This window comes from Oryza glaberrima, chromosome 9 (genome assembly GCF_000147395.1).
Source record: "Oryza glaberrima chromosome 9, OglaRS2, whole genome shotgun sequence".
Taxonomy (NCBI): domain Eukaryota; kingdom Viridiplantae; phylum Streptophyta; class Magnoliopsida; order Poales; family Poaceae; genus Oryza; species Oryza glaberrima.
The window spans coordinates 13,869,373-13,891,281 of record NC_068334.1 but is presented as its reverse complement, the minus strand read 5'-3'; the positions used below and the strand labels follow the sequence as shown (position 1 = coordinate 13,891,281).

Genomic DNA, 21,909 nt, shown 5'->3' with positions numbered 1-21,909 from the left:
GGAGAGGAGAGGATAAGGATGATTGATTTTCTTTTGTGGAGGCATGATTTTTCCATGCAGAACATTTAAGAGGCCGGCCTGCGAAAATAAAGGTATTTTGGTAGTCGGGCCTCTTAAGTGGTCCGCCTGGAAAAATTAATTTTCACAGGCGGACGGTGAGCTCCACCCCGATTTACATTTTTCTAGATGGCTATTTAGCTCCAAGGGTTATATCCGCCTGAAAAAAAAGGCTAACGTTGTTAAAAATTTATAGTAGTGTGTAATTGTCGTGATAGCAGTGTACGTACATTCTCGATGCCATGTTCTAGGGTTGATCGTTGGGAGCATGCACCGAAAAACGAACGTGTGTTTGGAACACTAAACAATTAGCCTCAAAACGGATAGAGCAGCTGGATTAATTAAACAGAGGAGATCCTGATACCGAATCTTTAATTAAACAAAACGACATGCCAATGATTTTCCTCAGTCGGCTGTACGGACTACGGAGTACTCAGCTGAACACGTGTGGTTGGAACACTAAAACAACTGGAGTACTCCGGTTTTATTTTAATTGACGTTTTGAATAATGACACGCTCTATAAAATATACCTTTGATCTTATTTTTCTATTATAATATATACAATAAATAAATGCATGTTTACTTTTATTATAATGTTTTGAAAGACAAATCTATATATGTTTTTCTAGTTTCTTTAAACTAAATATTTTTAAAGTTATTGATGATCAAAGTTATAAAAGTTTAACCTCAACCTTATCTAAAACGTCAATTAATATAGAACCAGAGGATCTTTGTGTTTAATTAATGACTCGATTAGCATATTTTAATTAGCGTGATCTTTGTGTTTAATTGCTGGGTGAAGCCAGCTTAACTACCGGCTGACTGGCTGTTGGCCAGGCCGCTTTGGCATCCTCCGACGACCGGAAACCAAAGGGTTTTTTTACTCATCCGACTGGACAACAGCGTACATGCGTAGTAGTAGTAGTAGTAACTAGCGTACATGCGCTGGACGCCTGGACCGATGGATTGCCCTTGCATTGCATAAAGTTGCGTGGCGGTCTTGACGAGGTTGATCATCGTATCGCACGGTATCACAATCGTATCTGTCGAGAATACGAAGAGCTCTCGTTACATTGCCGCATTAACTGCGCAATAACTGTAATGCATGTAACGCATCAACTTTCGTTACTCCGATCTACGAGTACTCCTACTAGCAGTCGGCTGTATTTGGATCTAAAACTTCAGTCTTTTTTCATCATATCTACCTGTCATACACACACAACTTTTTAGTCCTATCATCTTTAATTTTAACCAAAATATAAACTTTGCACCGAACTAAACACAGCCGTAGTATAAGATTGATTGATTCGAAACGATCCTCCAAAATACTGTACTACTCCCAGTCTCGTGAGTGTATATATTCCACTCGATTAGTTAAAACTGAAAAAGGCCGCACCATACCACAAGCTGATCAACTGCTGAACCTCTAAACATTGACACGTACTGTATATTCCATCTTCGCTCCTGATTTTTTCTTTAGGGCATACGAGTATATATATGAGACAATACATATGCTTAGATTAAAATATCTCTTAGAATCCATCTAATAACAACGTGTCCTTGTTTCCCATTAATACGTTTTTTAAACCACTAAGCGGTAACTTTGTGTAAAAATTTTTATGTAAAAGTTTCTTTAAAAAATCAAATAAATCTATCTTTTTTATTTTAACATATTTTCGGTTAAAAACTATTTATATAATTATAGTATAGCAGTAATACTACTACTCCTACCCTGACGCGTGACCCGGCCGGTGAAAACACCGACACTTTGGAGTCGAAACGACTCGGAGTGGAGTCGAACCGCTGCGTCACTCTGGTCAGGCGGCATGTGATCGAGGCCGGTTTTGGTTTGACCGGAGTCGACGCCGGTTCCAAGGGCAAAAGCGATGTTCGGATTAAAGGAGTGGAAAAACATGGGAATAGGAAAAACACAGGAATACTATAAGATTGCATTTGCAAAACGTAGGATTGAAAAACATAGGAATTTGATAGTGTGGAGCGTTCGGAATACAGGAATATATAAACTATAGGAATTTTCCAATCAACAGTAATCTCATAGATTATAGTCTAATTAATCAATAAAATATTAGTCCCATCATGTCACTCCAACTGATTAGGGCTTGATTTCCTCGGTCTTACGTGAAGGAAATGAAAAAAAGAGTTCAGAGTCCATGTATTTTTTCCTGCGTTTCTCCCTTGGAATCAAGGGCGGAGGAAAGTTTCCCTTGGTTTTCCTGTGATCCACTTTTGCTATCCGAATGATAGGAAAGGAAAAATTCCTATTGAACAGGATTCCTTCAAAAATCCTCTAGAAATCCTCTAATCCGAATAAGGCCTTAGCTTTTCGACGAGGGGCACGTCTCGAGTCGAGTCGATGAGGTTGATCAATCAACATGGCGAGACCTAGCTCCGGTGCCGTTGCGCCTAGACACAACACAACCCTCTGCATGTTCAAAAAAACGCCATGCTTATTTATCCAAACGATCCACACCATGGCCGCACAGGGGGCACACCGCCACGCCAACTGGTACTAGTATAAATAACCTCACGAACGCCACGCACCGAGGGAGCGGAGGCGACGCGAGGCGAGGCGAGGAAGAAGAGGAGGGGAAAACAAAGGGAGAGGGGAGAAGAAGAGGCAAAAACCCTAGCCCTAAATTCTCTTCTCAAAGATGGAACCAGACGTGGGGGCGAAAGACGCGGCGGCGGATGCCTCCACCGGCGGTGGGTCTCGTCGGGGATCCGTTCCCGGCGGTTCGGCCGCAGCAGCCTCTCGCGCCGCGCCTCCTGCTTCGCCGACGTCAGCGGCGGCGGCAACCACCCTCGGCGCGTCACCCGCTGCGGCTCCGCCGACGGGGCCAGCAAGCTCCCCCGCCGCGTCTCCTGCTTTGCAGACGTCAGCGGCGGCGGCAGCCTCCCTCGTCGTCGTCGAGCCTCCTGCTTCGCCGACGTCAGCGGCGGCAACCATCCTCGGCGCGTCACCCGCTCCTGCTCTGCCGACGTCGCCAGAAACCTCCATCCCCGCGCCTCCGCCTCCGCCTTCGCTGTAAGTGCTGCTCCTTCCCTTCCGTCGGCGATTGAAAGATTGATTGAGAATTTGGGATTACACAGGATTTTCTTAGGATTGGCAATTCCTTTGGATTTGTCACTGTTTATGCATTCGTTTCATAGGAACCATGCGCAGGAATTTCGTAGGAATACTGTAGCAACCCTGTGAAAACATAGGAATTTCATAGGATTCTGAACATCCACACACACCTCATTTTTTTCCATTAGCTACCATGGGACAGATGCTAATCACGTTGGAGTGACTAGATGGGAACTAATATTTTATTGCTTAATTATACTATAATACATGAGATTAATATTAATTGGAAAATTCCTGTGGTTTATATATTCCTGTGTTTTGAACACTTCATGGCAGGGTGAAAGTTTTAGATATGGACCGTGCCAAAACTCTGATAAAAGAGCAAGACTGGGATGCGGTTGAAGGATATATATGGAGTATTCTGTGTGATAATCAAGAGCACTGTGTCGATGACTTTGCTAGACTTCATCCTGCGTTATATCTCATGTTTCGTGAAGAGAAACTGTTTCAGCTATTGGCAGAAAACAAGATTGATGAAGCTCATATCTTCTACCAACACTCAATCGTTTCACTTGAGGACAGAGATGGAATTTTCTTACCTGTTGATCTCGGTGTTAGGATAAAAAATTTGGACCCATCTAATTCTTCGTCGGATCCAATTAGAAGAAGCACGCAAGAAGAGCTCTCGCGCTATGTGAAACTTTACTTTCCAAAATCAATTGGGTAAGCATTGTTTTTTAAATTCAAATTGAAAATAGTATTAATTAATTGTCTTATTTACTGCAATTGAAAAATATATGTCATTCTTTGATGAATTGAGATCACCTGCAGTGGTTATAGCCACAGCAACTTAAGCAGTCAAATAGGCACCGTTGGATTGGAAAGTAGTGGTCAAGAATTTTCCTAGACGCTATTTGACAAACACTTTAGCTGGATTTCTCCTGTAGCTAACACTGTAGCATCTACTGTTTAGAACCAATGTGGCACAGATTTTAACCGTTGATTGTTTCAATCCAACGGTGAAAAATAATTCTGACTGTAGCTCTTGATGTTTTCAAGTTCACTGAAAGAAAAGAAAAGGTAAATTCAGTTGAACGTAGCTACATGATTGAAAAATATGATCTACCTTATCATCTCACTAATTTGGATGACTTGATACCCACGATATGTGCTGCCTGTTTCAAACTTTGCTTAATCTCATACAAATTTAACTAAAATATGTTCAGGGAGAATCTTTAGAATTCATTTCAGCTTGTTTGTTTGGGATATAGACATTGAGGTGGCTACGTAATATGTGCAGATATAGCAGATTCCACATAAAATGCTAGGCAAATTAGTTCATATAAGACAATAATACTGTTCAATCCTAATAAATATGCTATCTGAAAGGATGTTATCAACTACTCTTTATCAATATTGCCATGTGCATTTTCCACAGCGGTGAGAGCCCCACTGTCATTTTGTAGAGTCTATTTTATCACATTCAACCAAATATATAGTTGAAACTTAAAAAAATAATGGTATCACAAAGTAATAAAATTTAGTAAAACAGCCATACTGTGGAAGTTCCCGTCGAAACAACAGCTAGTCTTCACAATTTTGCTTTTGCCTAATTGAGCGTATTAGCAAAGTAATGAGTTTTTTCCCCAAATCCTGTAATGTACTACTCCAAAGAACATGTGTACATTCTGCTGTAATTCACAACTACACCATTAAGACAGCCGAGGTAGTAACTTTAGACCAGCTGTATCAATCACTATATCTTCATTTAAATTGAATGGCAGGACTATAATATATTATAGAGATGCAAGAGGCTTCTTTTATACTACTCTATTTCAGTACACAAAATCAACTTGAGTGTTTTCCTATTATGTTATTATTCTGAGAAACTGTTGAAACTGCCATGAACAATTCATTTTGCATTAAAACTGGTGTAGTACATGTTATCATTCCCATTAGTGAAATTTTGTACTTTTTGAAGATTTTAAACTGGCTGGAAACTAGAATGTCGTCTAGATAAGGATGGATGCAGTTATGCAGTTCAGCACACTCAACCCTAAAAATTGAAATTGATAGAATATATCCCCTTACCTTTATCTATGAACACAAATCAAAACCTGGTGTTCCAACCATATGCACTTCTTCCTCGGTTTCTTTAAGAAACCCTCTTGCATAGTAACCATTTGGATGAGAAGGCAATACCTGCGTCTGAAAGCAACCCTGTTGATGTCGATTAGGAGAGAGGCAGGCGGCGTATGTAAGATGAGATGGTTGTGATTTGGACTACTTTCACTACTTTAAGATTTGTTTTTGTTAAAATTTTGTTAACTGTGAGCAATTTGTGGAGAAATATTTTCATGACATATTTTCTTTTGAATTCAGACGGGAGGAATACGCTACGTGTGAGCAATTCGTGGAGAAACATCAGCTGCAGAACAATTCATCTGAAAAAGATTGCATGATTTGCCTTGCTTGCGGGTGGGAAGTTTTGGGTATGTGGAAGATGAGACCTCACTTCGTATACTCACACCATGTTAAGCACTGTTCAGGGGTGACTCAAGATCTGTTGAATAGATTGAAAAATATTGATGGTAAGCCTATTCTAGATTTTACTCATTTGGTTGGCAAGTTTGAAATGACAGCATCTTCTATGTCAAGCAAATATTCATCAGCAACCAAGAAACTCAAAAGGAAGAAAACTGATATGGTTGCATGTAGGTCTGGTTCGAAACGATCTAGGGGAAAGAGAAGTGAAGAAAAATCAGAGTTTTGTGATGAATTTGTTTTGGAGAAAGCTAAGCTAATTCACGGTTTTTGTGTTGATCTTGCCAGCTTAATGAAAACATACGTTCCTGAGGAAGTACATGTGTGTTATAAGAAGATTTTGGATATTCAGCTGGTTGCATCTTCATTGGAGTCTAACATAAACCAAACGAAGTTAAAAGATGTTTTTGGGAGTAGTAATGAGGACCTCTCTGGTGATGACTTTGATGATGTTATGCTCAAAAAGCTTTCTGAACTGTACATGCTCTGTATTGACCTAGGCAAGTTCACGAAGACAAGTGGTGTGAGGGAGGAGGACTTGGATCATTTTGAGGAGGTACTTTTGAGGATTGAGTCTGAAGTGGGATTTACTTTGAGGGTCGCTGGGTTGAAGAGGGCCATCTGGCTTTGAGGGGCTTGGGGAGCACAACCATCAGGGTGTTGGGAAGTGACCTGGAAGACTTCGTGGTTGTTTTTGTTGGGGAGCTCACCTGGAAGACTGGTTTAGAAGATGTTTTGATTGTATCTTTATGTATTTTGGGGGAGCGCACAAGACTTCGTGGTTATTTCTGTTTTTGGAGAAGATGTTTTGGTTGTATCTTTATGTGGAGTAGATGTTTTGGAGAAGATGGTTCTTTTTGTTTTTGGAGAAGATGTTTTGTTTGTAACTTTTGGTTTGTAACTACTTCACAAGGTTTAATGGCCCTTTCTGTCGTGGGGCACTAGTAGAGCCGAAATTTTTGAAATTGCAGACATTTTGAAATATTTTGGTCCGAAATATTTCAAAATTTAAATAGATTTTATTATTTTTTTTAAAAAAGCAAAACTCTGAAAAATTACGTTGAAATTGTTTCTTTTTTTTTTGGAGGCGGGAGGGAGGACCATCTATCATTTAATCTCTACTATTTTCTGAATGAATCTGACCTTTAATTTCACCTCTCTCGTAATCGATATCCCGTGAAAAATTCCAGAAGTTCTTACATTGATGGAGTAGCTAGCAGCTCAATTTGCTAACTGGTGGCACGTCACTCAGCAAGTCAACTTTCATGCAGCTTGGAGACGGGAGTCATGACCTGATGATGGACTTATATCCGTAAGAAAAATGAGATCGGATCAGACTATAAAGCAACAGACTAAACTTGATTACGATCAGGTTGGTGCAGATCAAACTAGAATTGAACTCGAAGTTCACATCCTGCAGCAGCTAGTCCGATGAGTTGACCCAGATCGATGGCCTAATATTCATGTATGTGATCGATGCTCGTTTAGTCATATATATGGTGTTGTGTTGATCAAGCAAGCAATGATTTTTGGTATCCCTAGTTGCAAAGCATGATTGGTGCTCGAAGAAAGGGCATACAGCTAATTCAGCGAAATGAAAAACACACCTAGGATCGGACGATGACATCAAACTAAGGCAGGATCTTTGATCGTGAACAAAGAAGATTGTAAGAACATATTCCTGCTGAATTAAACCATTTCCATTGTCAATTTCACCATGTCTGAAAAGTCCATGATCCTTGCAATGTAGACGAGCCTAAATTAAACTAGTGTACCAATTTTCATCATCACCTTGCTTGCAACCAAATTTCAAAATTCAAAAAGGAAAAAGAAAGAAACCTTGCTTGCAACCAACGACGATGCACACCGTGAGGAAGCTTGACATCAGAAATGCAAGCTATAATTACGTCTCTCCGACAATGCATGCCAAAACTTGTCTGAAGTTCTGAACAGTATCGTGTTTCATTGACCCGTTGAGACTTGAGAATGGAGATGAGTTGACCACATTTGCAAGAGTAGTCCAATAACTGAAGATGAATGATTTCTTGGTTCTTGTTTCATTAGCTGAACTAAACTCTAAACTATAATTGGTGTGCGCTCGCTGAAAAATGGTGTTCTTGATTTCACATGAACAAAACCCAGACCGTTCAGTGGTCGACAGAAAATTAAATTCGTGGAAAATGGAATAGAGACGAATAACTCAAGACAAAAAAACACTCTGTTACATCCAACAATGACACATTATTATTGAGATGGTTTTCTTGCAAAATACATGGATCGGTTGTAATACAACGGGGACGAAATGCAGGACACATCAACATTACACACACGCACATGTATACGTTCGAACAATTAATCGTCGAAATTAATTAAACAAAGCATTGTTAAGAATCTCAAAATCAATCAACGATCGATCACATCATGACACGCAATAATCACACACACATGACAGACAGTCAAGCACAAGTCTAGCTAGGTCTCTACTTCAATAATTGGCTCGTGTTGTACGCTGCGCATACGTACGCGTACATGTATACGGTCACTGCACACCGTATGCTCAAGGAGAAGAACGCCGTCAGCTTATTCCGATCCTTCGCCCCTTCCTCTACTACTACTTAATTATACGCTTACACACATGTATTCCGAATTTATACGCCGTATCTACTACTCCCTCTATCCCTAAATGTTTGACGCTGTTGACCTTTTTAAATATGTTTGACCGTTCGTCTTATTAAAAAAATTTAAGTAATTACTAATTCTTTTTCTATTATTTGATTCATTGTTAAATATACTTTTATGTATACATATAGTTTTACATATTTCACAAAAGTTTTTGAATAAGACAAATGATTAAACATGTTTAAAAAAGTCAACGGCGTCAAACATTTAGGGAAGGAGGGAGTACTATGTATTTATATGGTAGTATAGTATAGTGTATTTATATGCAGATACGTCGCCGGCTGACCGGGGTGGAAGGAGACCGCAGATCGACGGCGGTGGTCGGCGATCAGTGCGCCGGCGGCGAGTTAGGGTTGGTCGGGGGGAGCACGCCGCCGCGGGGGTTGGTGTTGGTCTTGGGATCCGAGTAGTCCGCCACCGTCGACACCATTCCGATGCCGGCCTGGAAAACCGAGCGCCACCGCACGTAGCGGCGCACTAGCTTCACCAGCTGCACGTCCCTCGCTTTCGCCACCGTCGCCACCACCACCCCTGCATCGATCGATCGACCGCACACACACCACACCAAAAATCATGAAATTAACCAATTAACACAGCGAGAGATCGATGAGGCGAGAGATGCGAGCGCGTGAGTACCGTGCGAGAAGGAGAGGGCGAGGAGGAGAAGGAGGAGAGCGAGCAGCCTTGGCTTCGCCATTGCTGTGTGGAGATTGGGGGGAGAGAGGGATAGATGGAGAGGAAGAGATAAGAGGGGGGAATGGGATCGATGGTGGTTTTCGTGAGGCTTTAAACGAGGGTTTTGAAGGCATCGATGGCGTCGGAGGGAGGTGTAACATCCTCAAATTTTAAGCTAAAATTTGACTGCGTCATACTAGCTTTTGACTGGTTTTAATTCTTAATTAGCAAAAATCAAAATCCTCTTTAATTGAACCCTTTTTATTCTTGATTTTGGTTCAAGTGTTGACCCCTAGGATTCCTTAACTCATTTTCACCCTTAAACCCTAATTTTTCCCCTACCCTAAACTCTAGTGTTTTAGCAATTTTCTTTCAAATTTCAAAACTTCAAAAATTTCCTTAGTTCACCCTTATATTAGTGAGATATTGCTACAGTGCAGAATCTTTGCAAAACCTTTCCAAAAACACTAGATTAAAACCCTTCTCTTTAGGCAAATATTCAAAATTTCCTATTCAAATCCCCTTCAAAATTTAGAAACCAATTCAACTCAAGCTGGGCCGAAACCTTCTTTCTCCTCCAGCCCAAGTCGGCCCAGTCTCCAGCCGAAGACGCCCTCTCCTCTTCTGTGGGCGCACGCGGCGCCCAATCCCGGAAATGCTAGTTAGCGCGTGCGCACCGGCGGCACGCGTTTCAGGCCCAGTAGGCCCAGCGCCGGCACACGCGCGTCTTCTTGCGAATTTTTTTCGTTTTTTTTTTTACCTTTTTCCCTTTTTTTTCTTTCTTTTTTCTGATTTTTTTTATCTTTAGCATGTTTTGAGTTTGAAAGTTTTTAAATTGACTTGAAAATTTCAAATTTAAACTTGAAAGTTTTCAAATCTCGATTTGAAAGTTTTCGAATCTCGACTTGAAAGTTTTCAAATCTCAAATTGAAAGTTTTCAAAATTTTCAAATCTGAAGTTTTTAAATCGAGTTGAAAATTTTCAAATCTCAACTTGAAAGTTTTCAAATATCGACTTGAAAGTTTTCAAATCTGGATTTGAAAGTTTTCGAACCTCGAGTTGAAAGTTTTCAAATCTCAAATTGAAAGTTTTCAAAATTTTCAAATCTGGACTCAAAAGTTTTCGAATCTCGATTCTCGAGTTGAAAGTTTTCGAATCTGAGTTGAAAGTTTTCAAATCTCAAGTTAAAAATTTTCAAATCTGAGTTGAAAGTTTTTAAAATTTAACTTTAAAATTTAAAACTTAAATCGAAAGTTTTCAAATCTAACTTAAATTTTTTTCAATCTGTTAGTAAAAATCTCCCAAAAAAATCTCCAGAATTTTTTCCTAATTATCATCATTAGTGTTAAGTGTTAAGTATATTAACTAATATAGGTAGTTAACACTAAATTGGAGGGAGTGCTCGCGAGCTATTTCCCTGGCGCGCACGCGCGCCCTAGCAACCCCCGCCCACGGAAACCGCCTTCGTCGCACACGCGCTCACGGTACGCCGCCGCCTCGGTCCTCCCAATGCCGCCCACCGAGTCGCGCCGACGTCATCGCCGTGCCGTGCCTCTCCTCCTCCGCCGCCCAACATCACTGGCGTCGCCGCGTGTGCACTGCCGCCATCACCAGCCAATCACGAACGGAAGCCGGTGCCGTCCCCTTCTCCTTCACGAAGTCGTCGCCGTGCCTTCCTCGTCCTCCTCCGGCGAACCAACCTTCGCAAGCAAACCGACATCTGCCGCCTATAAATAGCCGGCGAGCCCTCCCCTTTTCTCCACACAAAACCGAGCCGAGCTCTGTCTCTGTCTCTGTCTCTCCTGGCCATGTCCGGCCATGGCCGCCACCGATCGATCTCCATCCATAGAGCATCCCAAACCAAATCCATTCGCCACCAGCCACCCCGTACACCGAAGAACCCATTTTACCCACTTTCCCCTTCACTTCCCCTTTGAATCGAGCGTCACCGGAGCTCTCTCTCTCTCTCTCTCTCTCTCTCTCTCTCTCTCTCTCCGGTTCATGCAATTGTGCTCGCCGTTCCGGCCTCCTCTCTCACTCCCTTGTCCAGCCACCGCACTCCCTAGGTGTGCCACACCCGGGAACACAACCCGCCGCCAGTATCGCCGCCCTCCGGCCACTGGAGCACCGACGCCCCTCCTCTCCCTCCTGTCAGTTTGCTCGGCAGAAGAAGGAAGAGGAGGAAGATAACGGGAGGAAGGAGGAAAAGAAAGCCTGACAGGTGGGCCCATGAATACGTCGTGCAGCCGAGTGCCGGGTGGAAGCGCCAAACGATAAGCGACGTTGTTGATGACGGCGAGGACCTGGTACGGTCCATAGAAACGGGGCCTCAACTTGCCCTTGGTTGCATCCGGCAGCGACGCCGGCACTCGGTGGCGAACGCGAAGCCATACCCAATCACCGACTGAAAAGGAGAGTTCCCGATGATGCTTGTCATAGTAGCGCTTGGCGTACTGTTGGGCCTGCTCCAGACGGACGCGAACGTCGGCGAGGAATGCGTCCCGTTCCTCCATGGACTGCGCCACAGCCACCACCCGCGTCTCACTGGCGTCGTAGGCACGGATAGATGGAGGGTCCCTGCCATAGACGAGCTTGAATGGCGTCGTGCGGAGTGCGGCGTGGAAGGAGGTGTTGTAGACGTATTCCGCCCATGGCAACCAGCGAAGCCAGTGGCGCGGACGGTCACCGGTGAGGCAGCGAGGATACATGGAAATGGTCTTGTTGGCCGCCTCCGACTGTCCGTCCGATTGGGGGTGGAACGCTGAGCTCCGGTGCAACTTGGTGCCCGTTGCCGCGAAGAGCGCTGTCCAGAACGCCGAGGGGAACACGGTGTCCCGGTCGGAGACGATGGACGTGGGTACCCCATGGAGACGGACAATGTCGGTGAAGAACGCGCGCACCACCGTCTCCGCCGTGTACGGGTGCGCCAGGGCGATGAAGTGGGCATACTTGGAGATCCTGTCCACCACCGTTAGTATGACGGTCTTGCCTGCAACGCGCGGTAAACCCTCGACGAAGTCCATGGCGATATCGGACCACACCGCCGCCGGCACCGGAAGCGGAAGCAGCAACCCCGCCGGGTGTAAGTGCTCCGTCTTGTTGCGCTGGCAGACAAGGCAGCCACGAACAAAGTCGCTGACGAGGCGGCGGTCATGAGGCGTGTGGAAGTCACGCCGGAGTCGATGCAGAGTCTTTTGATGCCTTCGTGTCCTTCGTCGTGAGCGGCCGCCACGATCGCCGATAGCCACGGTGACTCGGGAGGCACGTAGATGCGGCGCTTGAAGGTGACGAAGCCGTCCACGAGTGCCCACGGCGCACCGCATGTTCCTGCGTTGATTTCATCCCGGAGGGTCACCAGTGCCGGGTCGGAGGCCGAGGAAGAACGCAGCTCGTGGAGGAGGTCGAATGTTGGCATCGACAATGCAAGAAGCTGGCCCTCCGGTGGCGCGCGGCGTGACAGGGCGTCTGCCGCCGCGTTCTGCTTCCCTGGTTTGTATTCCACGGTGAAATCAAATCCCAGTAATTACTTACCCAATGGTGCTGTGGAATCGTGGAAAGCCGCTGATCAAGCAGGTATTTGAGGCTGTAATGGTCCGTCTTCACGAGAAATTGGCGCCCCCACAAATACGGTCTCCAGTGTCGAACAGCTTGCACTAGTCCGATCCGATGAGCTCCCGTTCATATGCCGCCAGTGCTTGGTGTCGAGCGGCGACCGGCCGACTGAAGTACGCGATCGGCCCGGCGCCTTGGTGTAGGACCGCGCCAAACCCCGTGCCAGACGCGTCGCACTCCACCGTGAAAGCCGTGGTGAAGTCTGGAAGGGTGAGGACCGGAGCGGTGGTCAGTGCGAGCTTGAGCCGTTGGAACGCATCGTCGGCGGATGGTGACCATGTGAACCCGTCCTTGCGGAGCAATTGCGTCAGCGGTGCGGCCACCGTCCCAAAATCTTGGATGAACTTGCGGTAGTAGCCGGCCAACCCGAGAAACCCGCGAAGATCCTTGGGTGAGTGAGGGCGCGGCCAGTCCACGACGGCTTGAATTTTGGAGGCATCCATGGCGACGCCGTGTCGCGGCACAATGTGGCAAGTAGGCGACGCTGGCGTCCCCGAATGAGCACTTGGAGCGCTTGACGAAGAGTTTGGCCGCGCGGAGCGCCATGAACACGGTACGGACGTGCTGTAGATGTGCTGTCCACGACGGGCTGTAGATGAGAATGTCGTCGAAGAAGACGAGGACGAAACGGCGGAGGAACGGCCGGAGCACATCGTTCATCAGGGATTGGAACGTGGTTGGCGCGTTCGTCAGGCCGAATGGCATCACCAGAAACTCGTAGAGCCCATCGTGCGTCCGGAATGCCGTCTTGTCGATGTCATCCGGGTGCATACGCACTTGATGATACCCAGACCGTAAGTCGAGCTTGGAGAAGATGGTGGCGCCGTGCATCTCGTCTAACAGCTCGTCGACGACCGGTATCGGGTACTTGTCTTTGATCGTGCGCTCGTTCAGCGCTCGGTAGTCGACGCAGAACCGCCACGACCCGTCGGCCTTCTTGACGAGCAACACCGGCGATGAGAACGCCGACGAGCTCCGGCGAATGAGGCCTTGTTCCTCCATGACACGACATTGGCACTCGAGCTCGTCTTTGTGGCGAGCAGGGTGGCGGTACGGCCGAACCGCCACGGGCGCCGAGCCTGGCAACAGCTGAATGCGGTGCACGCGGTCGCGTTCCGGCGGCAAACCGGTCGGCTCCGCGAACACGTCGGCGAACTCGTCCAGCAGCGTGTCGAGGAGGGGGGTCGGCGCGCACACCCACGCGCGAGGTCGCTGGTTGCCGGGCAGCCCATGGAGTGTGACCTGGCGATCAACGTGCCAGAATGACATCGTCAACGCGGAGAAGTCCCAAAGGATCGGGCCCAATGTGGCGAGTCACTGAGTGCCCAATACCAGGTCATAGCCACCCAGCGAGAGAACGTAGATGTCCGTCTTGAATTGCTCGGTGGGGACGCGGAACTCCATGTCGGGGAAGACGCCGGGGCAGGGTACCTTGTCGCCGTTCGCCACCGTGACGTGGAGACCATTGCGCGGCTGGGGAGGCCGGCCGGCGCGGGATGCCGCATGTTGCGACATGAAGGTGTGCGTGGAGCCCGAGTCGATGAGAGTGTAGAGGTCGGCGTCGCACCATGACATGCATGGCGTCCGACGCGCGGACTCCTGTGGCCGCGTGCAGGGAGATGCGCAGGTTCTCGTGCGGTTCGTCGGGGTTGGCGACCTCATTGGCGTCGGGATCATCCTCGTCCAGCTCGAGGAAGAACAGGCGCCGGCAGGTGCGATTATGGCCCCGTGAGTACGGCTCGTCGCAATTGAAGTAGAGCCCTTGTCGGCGGCGTTCGTCCATCTCTTCTGGCGACAGCCGGCGGACAGCGCGTCCCGGCGCAGGTGGCGCGGCCGCTGGCTTGGCAGCGGCGGCTGCGATGTCCGATGCCGGACCTGGCGGGTGCGCTACTTGTGGTAGGGGAAGGATGCCGCGGCCCGCAGCCTGTCATGGTGGACGCTGATGGCGCAACGCTCGTATGATCGCGCCAAGCTCATGGCCACCTTCAGTGTGGTCGGATTCTGCATCTGAACATCCAAACTGAGGGGTTCTTGTAAGCCAACCGTGTACAGCTGTACCTGTGGATCCTCGGAGAGATAGCCGGCGCGGGCCAGAAGGTCGAGGAAGCGCTCGGAGTAGTCGTCGACGGTCGTCGTCCGGCGGCAGGCCGCCAGCTCGCCGAGAGGTGCCGACCGTAATGGCGGTCCATAGCTCAGGTTGAGGAGATCGGAGAAACGACGCCAAGAGGGTGCGCCATGATCTTGTTCCAGACGGGTGTACCACTGTTGAGCACCATCGAGGAGATGGTACGAAGCCAGCCACACCTTGTCATCTTCTGGTGTGCGTTGACCCCGGAAGAATTGCTCGCAACGATTAAGGAACGGGAGTGGATCGCCGTGGCCGTCGAACTTGGGGAAGTCCAGCTTGTGGTAGCGGGGCGGCCGATCGCCTACTATGGCGGCGTCGAGGCATGCCAAGACTTCCTCAAAACGCTGGCGCCAGATGTCGTCGTTGTCGCCATTGTTGGCAGCCATGGTGGAGGTGGAAGCGCGACATGACGAAGGATCGCTGGAAGCTGATACCAAGATGTTAGGAGCTACGGCGAGCAGCCCCCGATTGCGCAAGTGGTAGGAATGGGCGACGGTAGGGCGAGGCCGATAACCTCGCCTCCCCGGCGCCGTGTTGTCGAGCCGAACAGAAACAGAGAAGGTAGAAGAGAGAGAGATTGGAGGTAGATCAGATTAATTTACTTCTTGATTTAACCATAAATATCTCGGCTTAAATAGCCTTACAAATCATAACAAACCAGCTAACATAAAGGGATAAGAATAACAAACTAACAAACTGATCCTAATCATCAAAATCCTTCAGCGCACGCGCTATTCACCGTCCGGCACGACAGTCGTTTTCTTCCTGCGTCGCTGAAACGGAATTCCCCACATAACATACAACTAGGTAAGTACAAAGTTGATCAAATCAAGTAAAACATAGAAGTGATCAAATGAAGCTTTGGTGATACAGATTTTCAGTTTGCTTTGTATGATGTGAAGTAAATGACAACTTGTATGAGTGTATCGCAATTGATTTGGGATTTGGAATGTATGTGAGCGATTAATGAAGCAAAATACACTGTCAAGTATGTGAGCGACTTACTGGACATAATTCCCTAGTTGTAGGTGAATGCTCCGTACTAGCAACACTTTCAGAGTGACAATCTTCCTGACTCAAATGCTCTGTAACTGCCCAAGAAAAATATGAAGGATCACCATATTAAGTTATCATGAGGCATGATGCCCCTTGGGTTCTACATTTAATTAACTAACAGGCCATGAAGATTTTCAGGGATCAAAGGTGCAGACAAAGATTCGATATAAATTGTAAAAAGATTGTGATTAAATTACCTGCATTAGCAGATAATAGACCACAATTTCTACCTATACATGGCACAACTGGGGCACCTGGAATACCTGCAAGAATTCAGCAATTGATATTAGAAAGGGAACAACACACATTTCTTTTTCATCAGCAAAAGGCACCCTAGGTGTTCAGGAAACTGCAGGCTGTAGTTACAATTACAACCAGAGATAAAAGGCCCAGATTGTATGTGACTACTGAATAAACTAAATAACGAGGCCAGAAGTGAAAAGCAGCTGAAATAAACCTCTACTGGAGCAAATGATGGTTTCTTACAAGAATCCGAATGTTCTTTGACCTCCAACACCCTAGCTAGCACCTAAACCGCACGAGATTGTCCATCATTGCATGTAGAATTTTCTTAGATAGGGCAGCTGACAACTATGGTTTTCTCAGGGAAAAAAAATCTTTTGCATAATATAATATAGCATACTTGCTGTTTAGAAACATTGATTGCATTGGATGAATTGATGGTCACAACAAATTCTTTCTAGTGTGTCATTAGGTTGTTACAAAAGGTGTTTTTTCTAAAGAATGATAGCAACCGTTACAAAGACACCGTAGCTGTTCTTCCGATAGAGGAGAATGCCATAACTTTACTACTCAGAAACAAAAAGTGAAGGGCGTAAACTAAATCCAGGTGATACATTTAGCACACCAGCTTATGCATGAACAAGGACAGAAACAAGGCAAATGTTTCACCAATAATGCCTCCAGTAATGCAATCGAAACATATGACCATCAACTAGCGTGCTTATACAATAGTAATACGGTGTTTTAAGAGACAAACCTTGTTTCTTTGGTGAAGGACACCTGCATGAAGGAAAGAGTTAAAAGCTGTGAACTTCCTTAACCAGAGAACAGTCGAACAGAGAGGAGCATCAATTTAGTTCACAGGATATTACCTCTCCTTTGGAAGAAAACAGTGGGCTAGAAGAGATGCCGGCATCCGACCTATGATCTTTCTCTGATGCTTCCGGCGACACCTGAAAATAGCAATATGACGCAAAACATTCAGTTACAAATTGATAGTGAAACTGTAAGTCGGCTACACATCCAGATAGAGTAAAATTGAACTATATCTTCCGCACGGAGCCATATCAGGATGTGGCACTTACCCAAACCAGACGGGCATCATGCATTCCAGATTGACTGGGTACCGTGGCAACTGCAACAGATGACTGAACTCCGGAGTGTTGATGACCAATTCCTTGACGATCAATGCTGCCTGGATCCTAAGGAATTGCCATTCAACGGAATCCCTGTGTAGGAGAAACCAAGAGGGTGAAGCGACATAGTGAAGGATGATAATTGGACAGATGGAAGGGGCGAAATTAGAGCAGATGGGGGCGAGACCATCTTCCTGGGAAAGAGGAGCGCTTGCGGGAGATTTTCCGGACGAAATCGGCGCAGACCATGGTATTGGAGGAAGTAGCGTCAGCTTCGAACTCCCTCTCGAGATGGTCGCCGGCGAATTCGCTCCCCGGACGTCTGCCCTGGGCGACGTCGTCGACGGCGCTGAGGTAGGCGATGAGTCTGAGGACGGCGCGCGCCTCCACCCCTATCTGGCGGCGCGGCAGGAAGCGGCCGACGTACCGCCGCGCCTCCTCCCACCGGCAGTCCGCCAGCATGGTCTGCAGGGTCCGCGCGTTGAGGAACAGCCGCGTCTCGCCGCCCAGCCTGCATCCGATTCAATCCGCGACTAGTAGTAGTAGTAGAAGTAGTTAGGGAAAAAGGAGAGAAGGATTCGCGTACGCGTCCAAGGTGGCGTAGAGGTGCTCGCGCCGGAGGAAGGCGAGGAGTCGCCGGCGCCGGAACCGCCTCAGGAATCCGTCGGCTCGCTTGCCGGAGCTCGTCATCACGCACGCCGCTGCGATGCCCACCCCCCAAACTTAGAGATCTCAGGTCTCAATCTCTCTTCCCTGTTTATAGGGAAGAATCGCTATCCGAATCGGATGGGGAAAGGGAGCAGAAGCAGCGAAAGCGAGAGCCCTTCTCGGACGGGGTCGTGCGCCGCCGTGGGGCGGTGCCGGACTTGGGACGCGGCGGCGGCGGCGGCGGCCGGCGTTGGAAGTGCAGAGTGTGTGGGCCTCGCTTCGGGCTTTATTTGGCAACCTTGGTTCCTGACCCCATTATCCCCGGAACACACAGCCCACTGAGGAAAGTTTCACGTTTGGAAGGGGAATAAGTTCACCGGAGGTCCTCAACTTAACAGCGAGATTTTTTGAGGTCCCTTAAACACAAAACCAGAAATACGCACCTCTAAACTTACACAAATCATGCACACAAGGTCCTATGGCAGTATATGTGGGTGGTTTCGCTGACGTGGCGTACTAGTCAGCAAAAATAAATAAATAAAGCACGTGGGGCCCACATGTAAGTGAGAGAAAACGATGTGGGCCCCACATCCCTTCTTTCTTCCCCTTTCTTCTCTTTCCTCCTTTATTTTCTTCTCTTCTCTCGTCTTCTTCGACGGGCCGAGACAAGCGGGGCGACGGTGGGTGAGCGCGGCGTCGGCAGGCGAAGCAGGTAGGAGCAGCGGGGGTAGGCCACCGCGCTCGCCTACCCCCCGCAGCTCCTGCCTGCCGCCACCGCCGCTCTCCCCGCCGCCGTCCCCCCACCCGTCTCGGCCTGTCGAAGAAGACGAGAGAAAAGAAGAAAATAAAGGAGAAAAGAGAAGAAAGGGGAAGAAAGAAGGGATGTGGGTCCGTATCGTTTTCTCTCACTTACATGTGGGCCCCACGTACTTTATTTATTTATTTTTGCTGACTAGGATGCCACGTCAGTGAAACCACCCATATATACTACCATAGGATCTTGTGTGTATGGTTTGCGTAAGTTTAGGGGTGCACATTTTTGGTTTTATAGTTAAGGGACCTAAAAAAAATCTCGCTGTTAAGTTGAGGGACCTCCGGTGAACTTATTCCTTTGGAAGGAAACGGGAAATTTCCGGCCCAACAGGCCCACGCCATCTGTCCGATGATCGGCTCGCTGTTCCTTCTCCCGGTCCCGGCCTCCCGGGTCGCCGCTGTTCGTTCGCTTCGCTCGCGGCGTTTTTTTTTTTTCAACAGAAAGTGTCGATGTATTTTTTTTTAAAGAATTACTATATAACGTACACACAACACACGCACACTCATCCCTATAAACACACTCATGTGAAAAATGGAGTCAACTTTCAATTCAAAAATTCAAAACTTTGTTCTCAAATTATATTTTATTTTTTAAACTTTAACTCGATTTTTAAAACTTTCTTCTCAAATTTAAAAAAATGATCGACAAAATTTTGTAACCTCCAACTCAAATTTTGAAATTCCCAGTTCATGTTCATACTAATTTCAACAAAAAAAAAAATTGAAAATCCCAACTCAAATTTCAAAAAAATTTAAGCTTCTAACTCAATTATTTATTTATTATTTTATTATAGGAAGTAATTAAATTAAATGGTCGAATTAGAGAGAAAATTAGAGTTACCACATCGTCAGGGGTGCTAAGACCAAGTTTAATAGTATAGCCAACTATTAGCTCCAAATCATTTATAGGTAATTTAATAGCCAATTCATACAATAGTTACCTATAAACATAATATACTACACTTTTAACACCTGGTCCCACCTGTCATACACATATTGCATATTAGAACTCGTGTTGCAGCTGGCTATAAATCTGTAGCCCGATGCTCTCCTCTCTCTTCCCTTATCTCTTTAAAATATGTTCATAGCTGGCTTATAATGTGCTATTGTAGTTGCTCTAAGTGTGTGCGCAACTGCGGGTATTAGGACTCCCTCTTTGGAACATTGTAAGAAAAACCAGACCGATAGTTGACCGGATCGACCATTTGGCTCATCGGTCTACCGGTTCAACCGTGGACTGGGCAGTCGAACCACAATAATGTAGAATTGCTTGGATGGCCAGATGATCACTGCTGCTCACTTGTAGCCTGGAGACCAGGAATCGGACCCACATGAAAGCATGTTTCCTTGAATTTGTTCCAGCGAAACCTTTGTTTTCGATTTTTCCTTGTTGAACCACTGGCCCAATCCAGCATTGGGAGGATTGGACTAATCGATTGAAACTTGTTAAAAATCAATCAACTGACGTTTAAAATGACCTCAAAGCTAGCCAACTTTGGCTTCCCCTTTCATAAAATCTTTGTACGCTTGGGCTCTTTTAAGCGGATCGTGCGTTAGCCAATGTGGATCAAAGTCAAAGCCCAGCGTCACAGGCAATCCTCTCGCAGGCCGAACGCTCGCGCGACGTGGCACGAGGCCGAGAACGCGAACCTGTTCGAGGGCAAATTTGGCGAGAATTGGCGTCGTCCGTGTCATGTTCTCTCGCAGCCGCGGGGTCGGAAAGGAAAGTAGCTCTACTTTGGCAAATTTCGATCAAATTAATCAAACCGAGTGAATTTCGTGGTAGCGATACAGCTGCATCTGCATGATTTGCATCACCCCTCTGGAACCGTTCAGGCGTACAGCAATGCATAGCCCAGATGTACATTTTTACAACCGTGTGTATGTAATGTATAGGAAGCCACAGCTGCCTCTGCCCCGACGGCCATGCTAGAATCAATCGGCATCGTGCGAGCAGAGTTTGGGTACTGAAATGACCAAAGAATTCGAGCGTCCACTGAAGGTTTTTTCACGGGCACTTGGGGCCGCCGCGCTTGGTCTTCCAGTTGTTGTAGCAGGGGCACTCGCCCTTGTTGCCGTAGAGGCCCGACGGCACGCAGAGGCAGGCGTTGCAGCACTTGTTGCAGAAGAAGAGGCACGGCTTCTTGTACTGCGTCTGGCTGCACCGGTACGCGCACTGCGGCGAGCACTCTGCAGCATCCACCCAACAAATTTACACGTTACAGCATTTTCATTAGCATATGGCTGCAGCTTAGCCGTGTCTTGGACAAACCATGCAATGCAAACGTTTGCGGCTGGTTACTGCTGCTGCATTTCAGCGTGCAGATCTATCTAGCTTGTTTCAAGTTATCTGAATTTTTGGATCGTCACTGTTTTATCACTAATGAAGTAATGAGTGGATTAATGCTACTGGTCCACTGTACTTTAGCTCTGTATAGGAGATGTACTTGACAAAACACTACCTGTACGTAAGGCTGTAGTGTCACCTAGCTGACCCACAACAATGCAACATAGTGTATACTACTGCTTATTAGCGAATAAAAATAATATATATATATATATATATACTTATAGAAATCAATGTAATATAAAAAATACCCTAAATTAATTTTAAAATTAAGTTTTAAAATTTAAATTTTATCAGCAGCAGATTCTTTATTAGATCAGACCACGCGGCCTGAACTAATATGCATATGCACGACGCATGCATGCCACAGAGGACAGGTGAAAGGTGAAGGGGTGAAAAAAATGCAGCTAACTACAGAAAGGTTTGCATGGACAGGATCACAGGAAGTATATATCACTTACGATAGCTCTTCAGGCTGCCCTGTCCTCCCTGCAATTACGATTTTTACGCAAAGAAAGTAAGTAGAGTGAAATGATTAAATCTGCTGGATCTCAGAAACTGAACTAGGGACCGATTCATCTGTTGTGAGGAAACTAACCTTGCTTACTTGGTAAACGTTATCATCATGCTCACTGGTTGATCCCTTGGCTAGCGCCTAATTGAAAAATGCAAGAACAGCTAGCTAGTTAGTAGATGATTAAGCTTAAGCTTCTTGGAGAAACTTATGAACTACGCACACATATATAGCTAGACTAGATCTCACCTTGTGCTCGGCTATGGAGATGGCAAGGAGAGCAATGGCGAAGAGGACAAGTAGCCTACCAGCCAAAGCCATTTCTCTGAAGCTCCACTAACTGAAGAGAGAGCACCACTGCGTTGGTG

The 21,909-nt window shown here is 46.6% G+C and overlaps 4 protein-coding genes across 5 annotated transcripts; 1 reads left to right on the top strand and 3 right to left on the bottom strand.

Moving 5' to 3' along the window:
* The first annotated feature begins 2,721 nt into the window (after positions 1-2,721).
* LOC127785468 (uncharacterized) lies at positions 2,722-6,637 on the top strand. Its single transcript, XM_052312924.1, has 3 exons — positions 2,722-3,104; positions 3,483-3,869; positions 5,529-6,637. Exons 1-3 carry the CDS (start codon positions 2,731-2,733, stop codon positions 6,319-6,321), a joined length of 1,554 nt encoding a protein of 517 aa, XP_052168884.1. The 5' UTR covers positions 2,722-2,730; the 3' UTR covers positions 6,322-6,637.
* A 7,906-nt stretch (positions 6,638-14,543) lies between these two features.
* On the bottom strand, positions 14,544-15,170 carry LOC127783774 (uncharacterized). The gene has a single exon (XM_052310940.1). It carries the CDS (start codon positions 15,168-15,170, stop codon positions 14,544-14,546), a length of 627 nt encoding a protein of 208 aa, XP_052166900.1.
* Positions 15,171-15,368: 198 nt separating this feature from the next.
* LOC127783903 (uncharacterized) lies at positions 15,369-18,158 on the bottom strand. Of its 2 annotated transcripts, none has more exons than XM_052311053.1 (8): positions 17,806-18,158; positions 17,407-17,730; positions 17,169-17,312; positions 16,956-17,036; positions 16,841-16,863; positions 16,038-16,103; positions 15,790-15,869; positions 15,369-15,557 (listed from the first exon to the last, which is right to left on the bottom strand). In XM_052311053.1, the coding sequence occupies exons 1-8, from the start codon at positions 17,907-17,909 to the stop codon at positions 15,516-15,518; spliced, it is 864 nt and encodes a 287-aa protein (XP_052167013.1). In that variant the 5' UTR covers positions 17,910-18,158; the 3' UTR covers positions 15,369-15,515. The 2 variants fall into 2 exon arrangements, with proteins under 2 accessions (XP_052167013.1, XP_052167012.1); XM_052311052.1 differs by having other exon boundaries at positions 15,790-15,875; positions 17,806-18,153.
* Positions 18,159-20,425: 2,267 nt separating this feature from the next.
* On the bottom strand, positions 20,426-21,909 carry LOC127785133 (gibberellin-regulated protein 12-like). The gene is made up of 4 exons (XM_052312554.1): positions 21,791-21,909; positions 21,626-21,682; positions 21,489-21,516; positions 20,426-20,870 (listed from the first exon to the last, which is right to left on the bottom strand). Exons 1-4 carry the CDS (start codon positions 21,860-21,862, stop codon positions 20,689-20,691), a joined length of 339 nt encoding a protein of 112 aa, XP_052168514.1. The 5' UTR covers positions 21,863-21,909; the 3' UTR covers positions 20,426-20,688.

Excerpts from the sequence above, each read along its gene's own strand:
- LOC127785468 (XM_052312924.1), top strand. The coding sequence starts at position 2,731 with ATGGAACCAGACGTGGGGGCGAAAGACGCGGCGGCGGATGCCTCCACC. Across the intron at positions 3,105-3,482 it reads CCTCCGCCTCCGCCTTCGCT|GGTGAAAGTTTTAGATATGG; the intron begins GTAAGTGCTGCT and ends ACTTCATGGCAG. Across the intron at positions 3,870-5,528 it reads TACTTTCCAAAATCAATTGG|ACGGGAGGAATACGCTACGT; the intron begins GTAAGCATTGTT and ends TTTTGAATTCAG.
- LOC127783903 (XM_052311052.1), bottom strand. The coding sequence starts at position 17,909 with ATGACGAGCTCCGGCAAGCGAGCCGACGGATTCCTGAGGCGGTTCCGG. Across the intron at positions 17,731-17,805 it reads CTCTACGCCACCTTGGACGC|GCTGGGCGGCGAGACGCGGC; the intron begins GTACGCGAATCC and ends AATCGGATGCAG. Across the intron at positions 17,313-17,406 it reads TCCTCTTTCCCAGGAAGATG|GGATTCCGTTGAATGGCAAT; the intron begins GTCTCGCCCCCA and ends TCTCCTACACAG.
- LOC127783774 (XM_052310940.1), bottom strand. The coding sequence starts at position 15,170 with ATGGCTGCCAACAATGGCGACAACGACGACATCTGGCGCCAGCGTTTT.
- LOC127785133 (XM_052312554.1), bottom strand. The coding sequence starts at position 21,862 with ATGGCTTTGGCTGGTAGGCTACTTGTCCTCTTCGCCATTGCTCTCCTT. Across the intron at positions 21,517-21,625 it reads ACGTTTACCAAGTAAGCAAG|GGAGGACAGGGCAGCCTGAA; the intron begins GTTAGTTTCCTC and ends TCGTAATTGCAG. Across the intron at positions 20,871-21,488 it reads GGGCAGCCTGAAGAGCTATC|AGTGCTCGCCGCAGTGCGCG; the intron begins GTAAGTGATATA and ends TGGATGCTGCAG.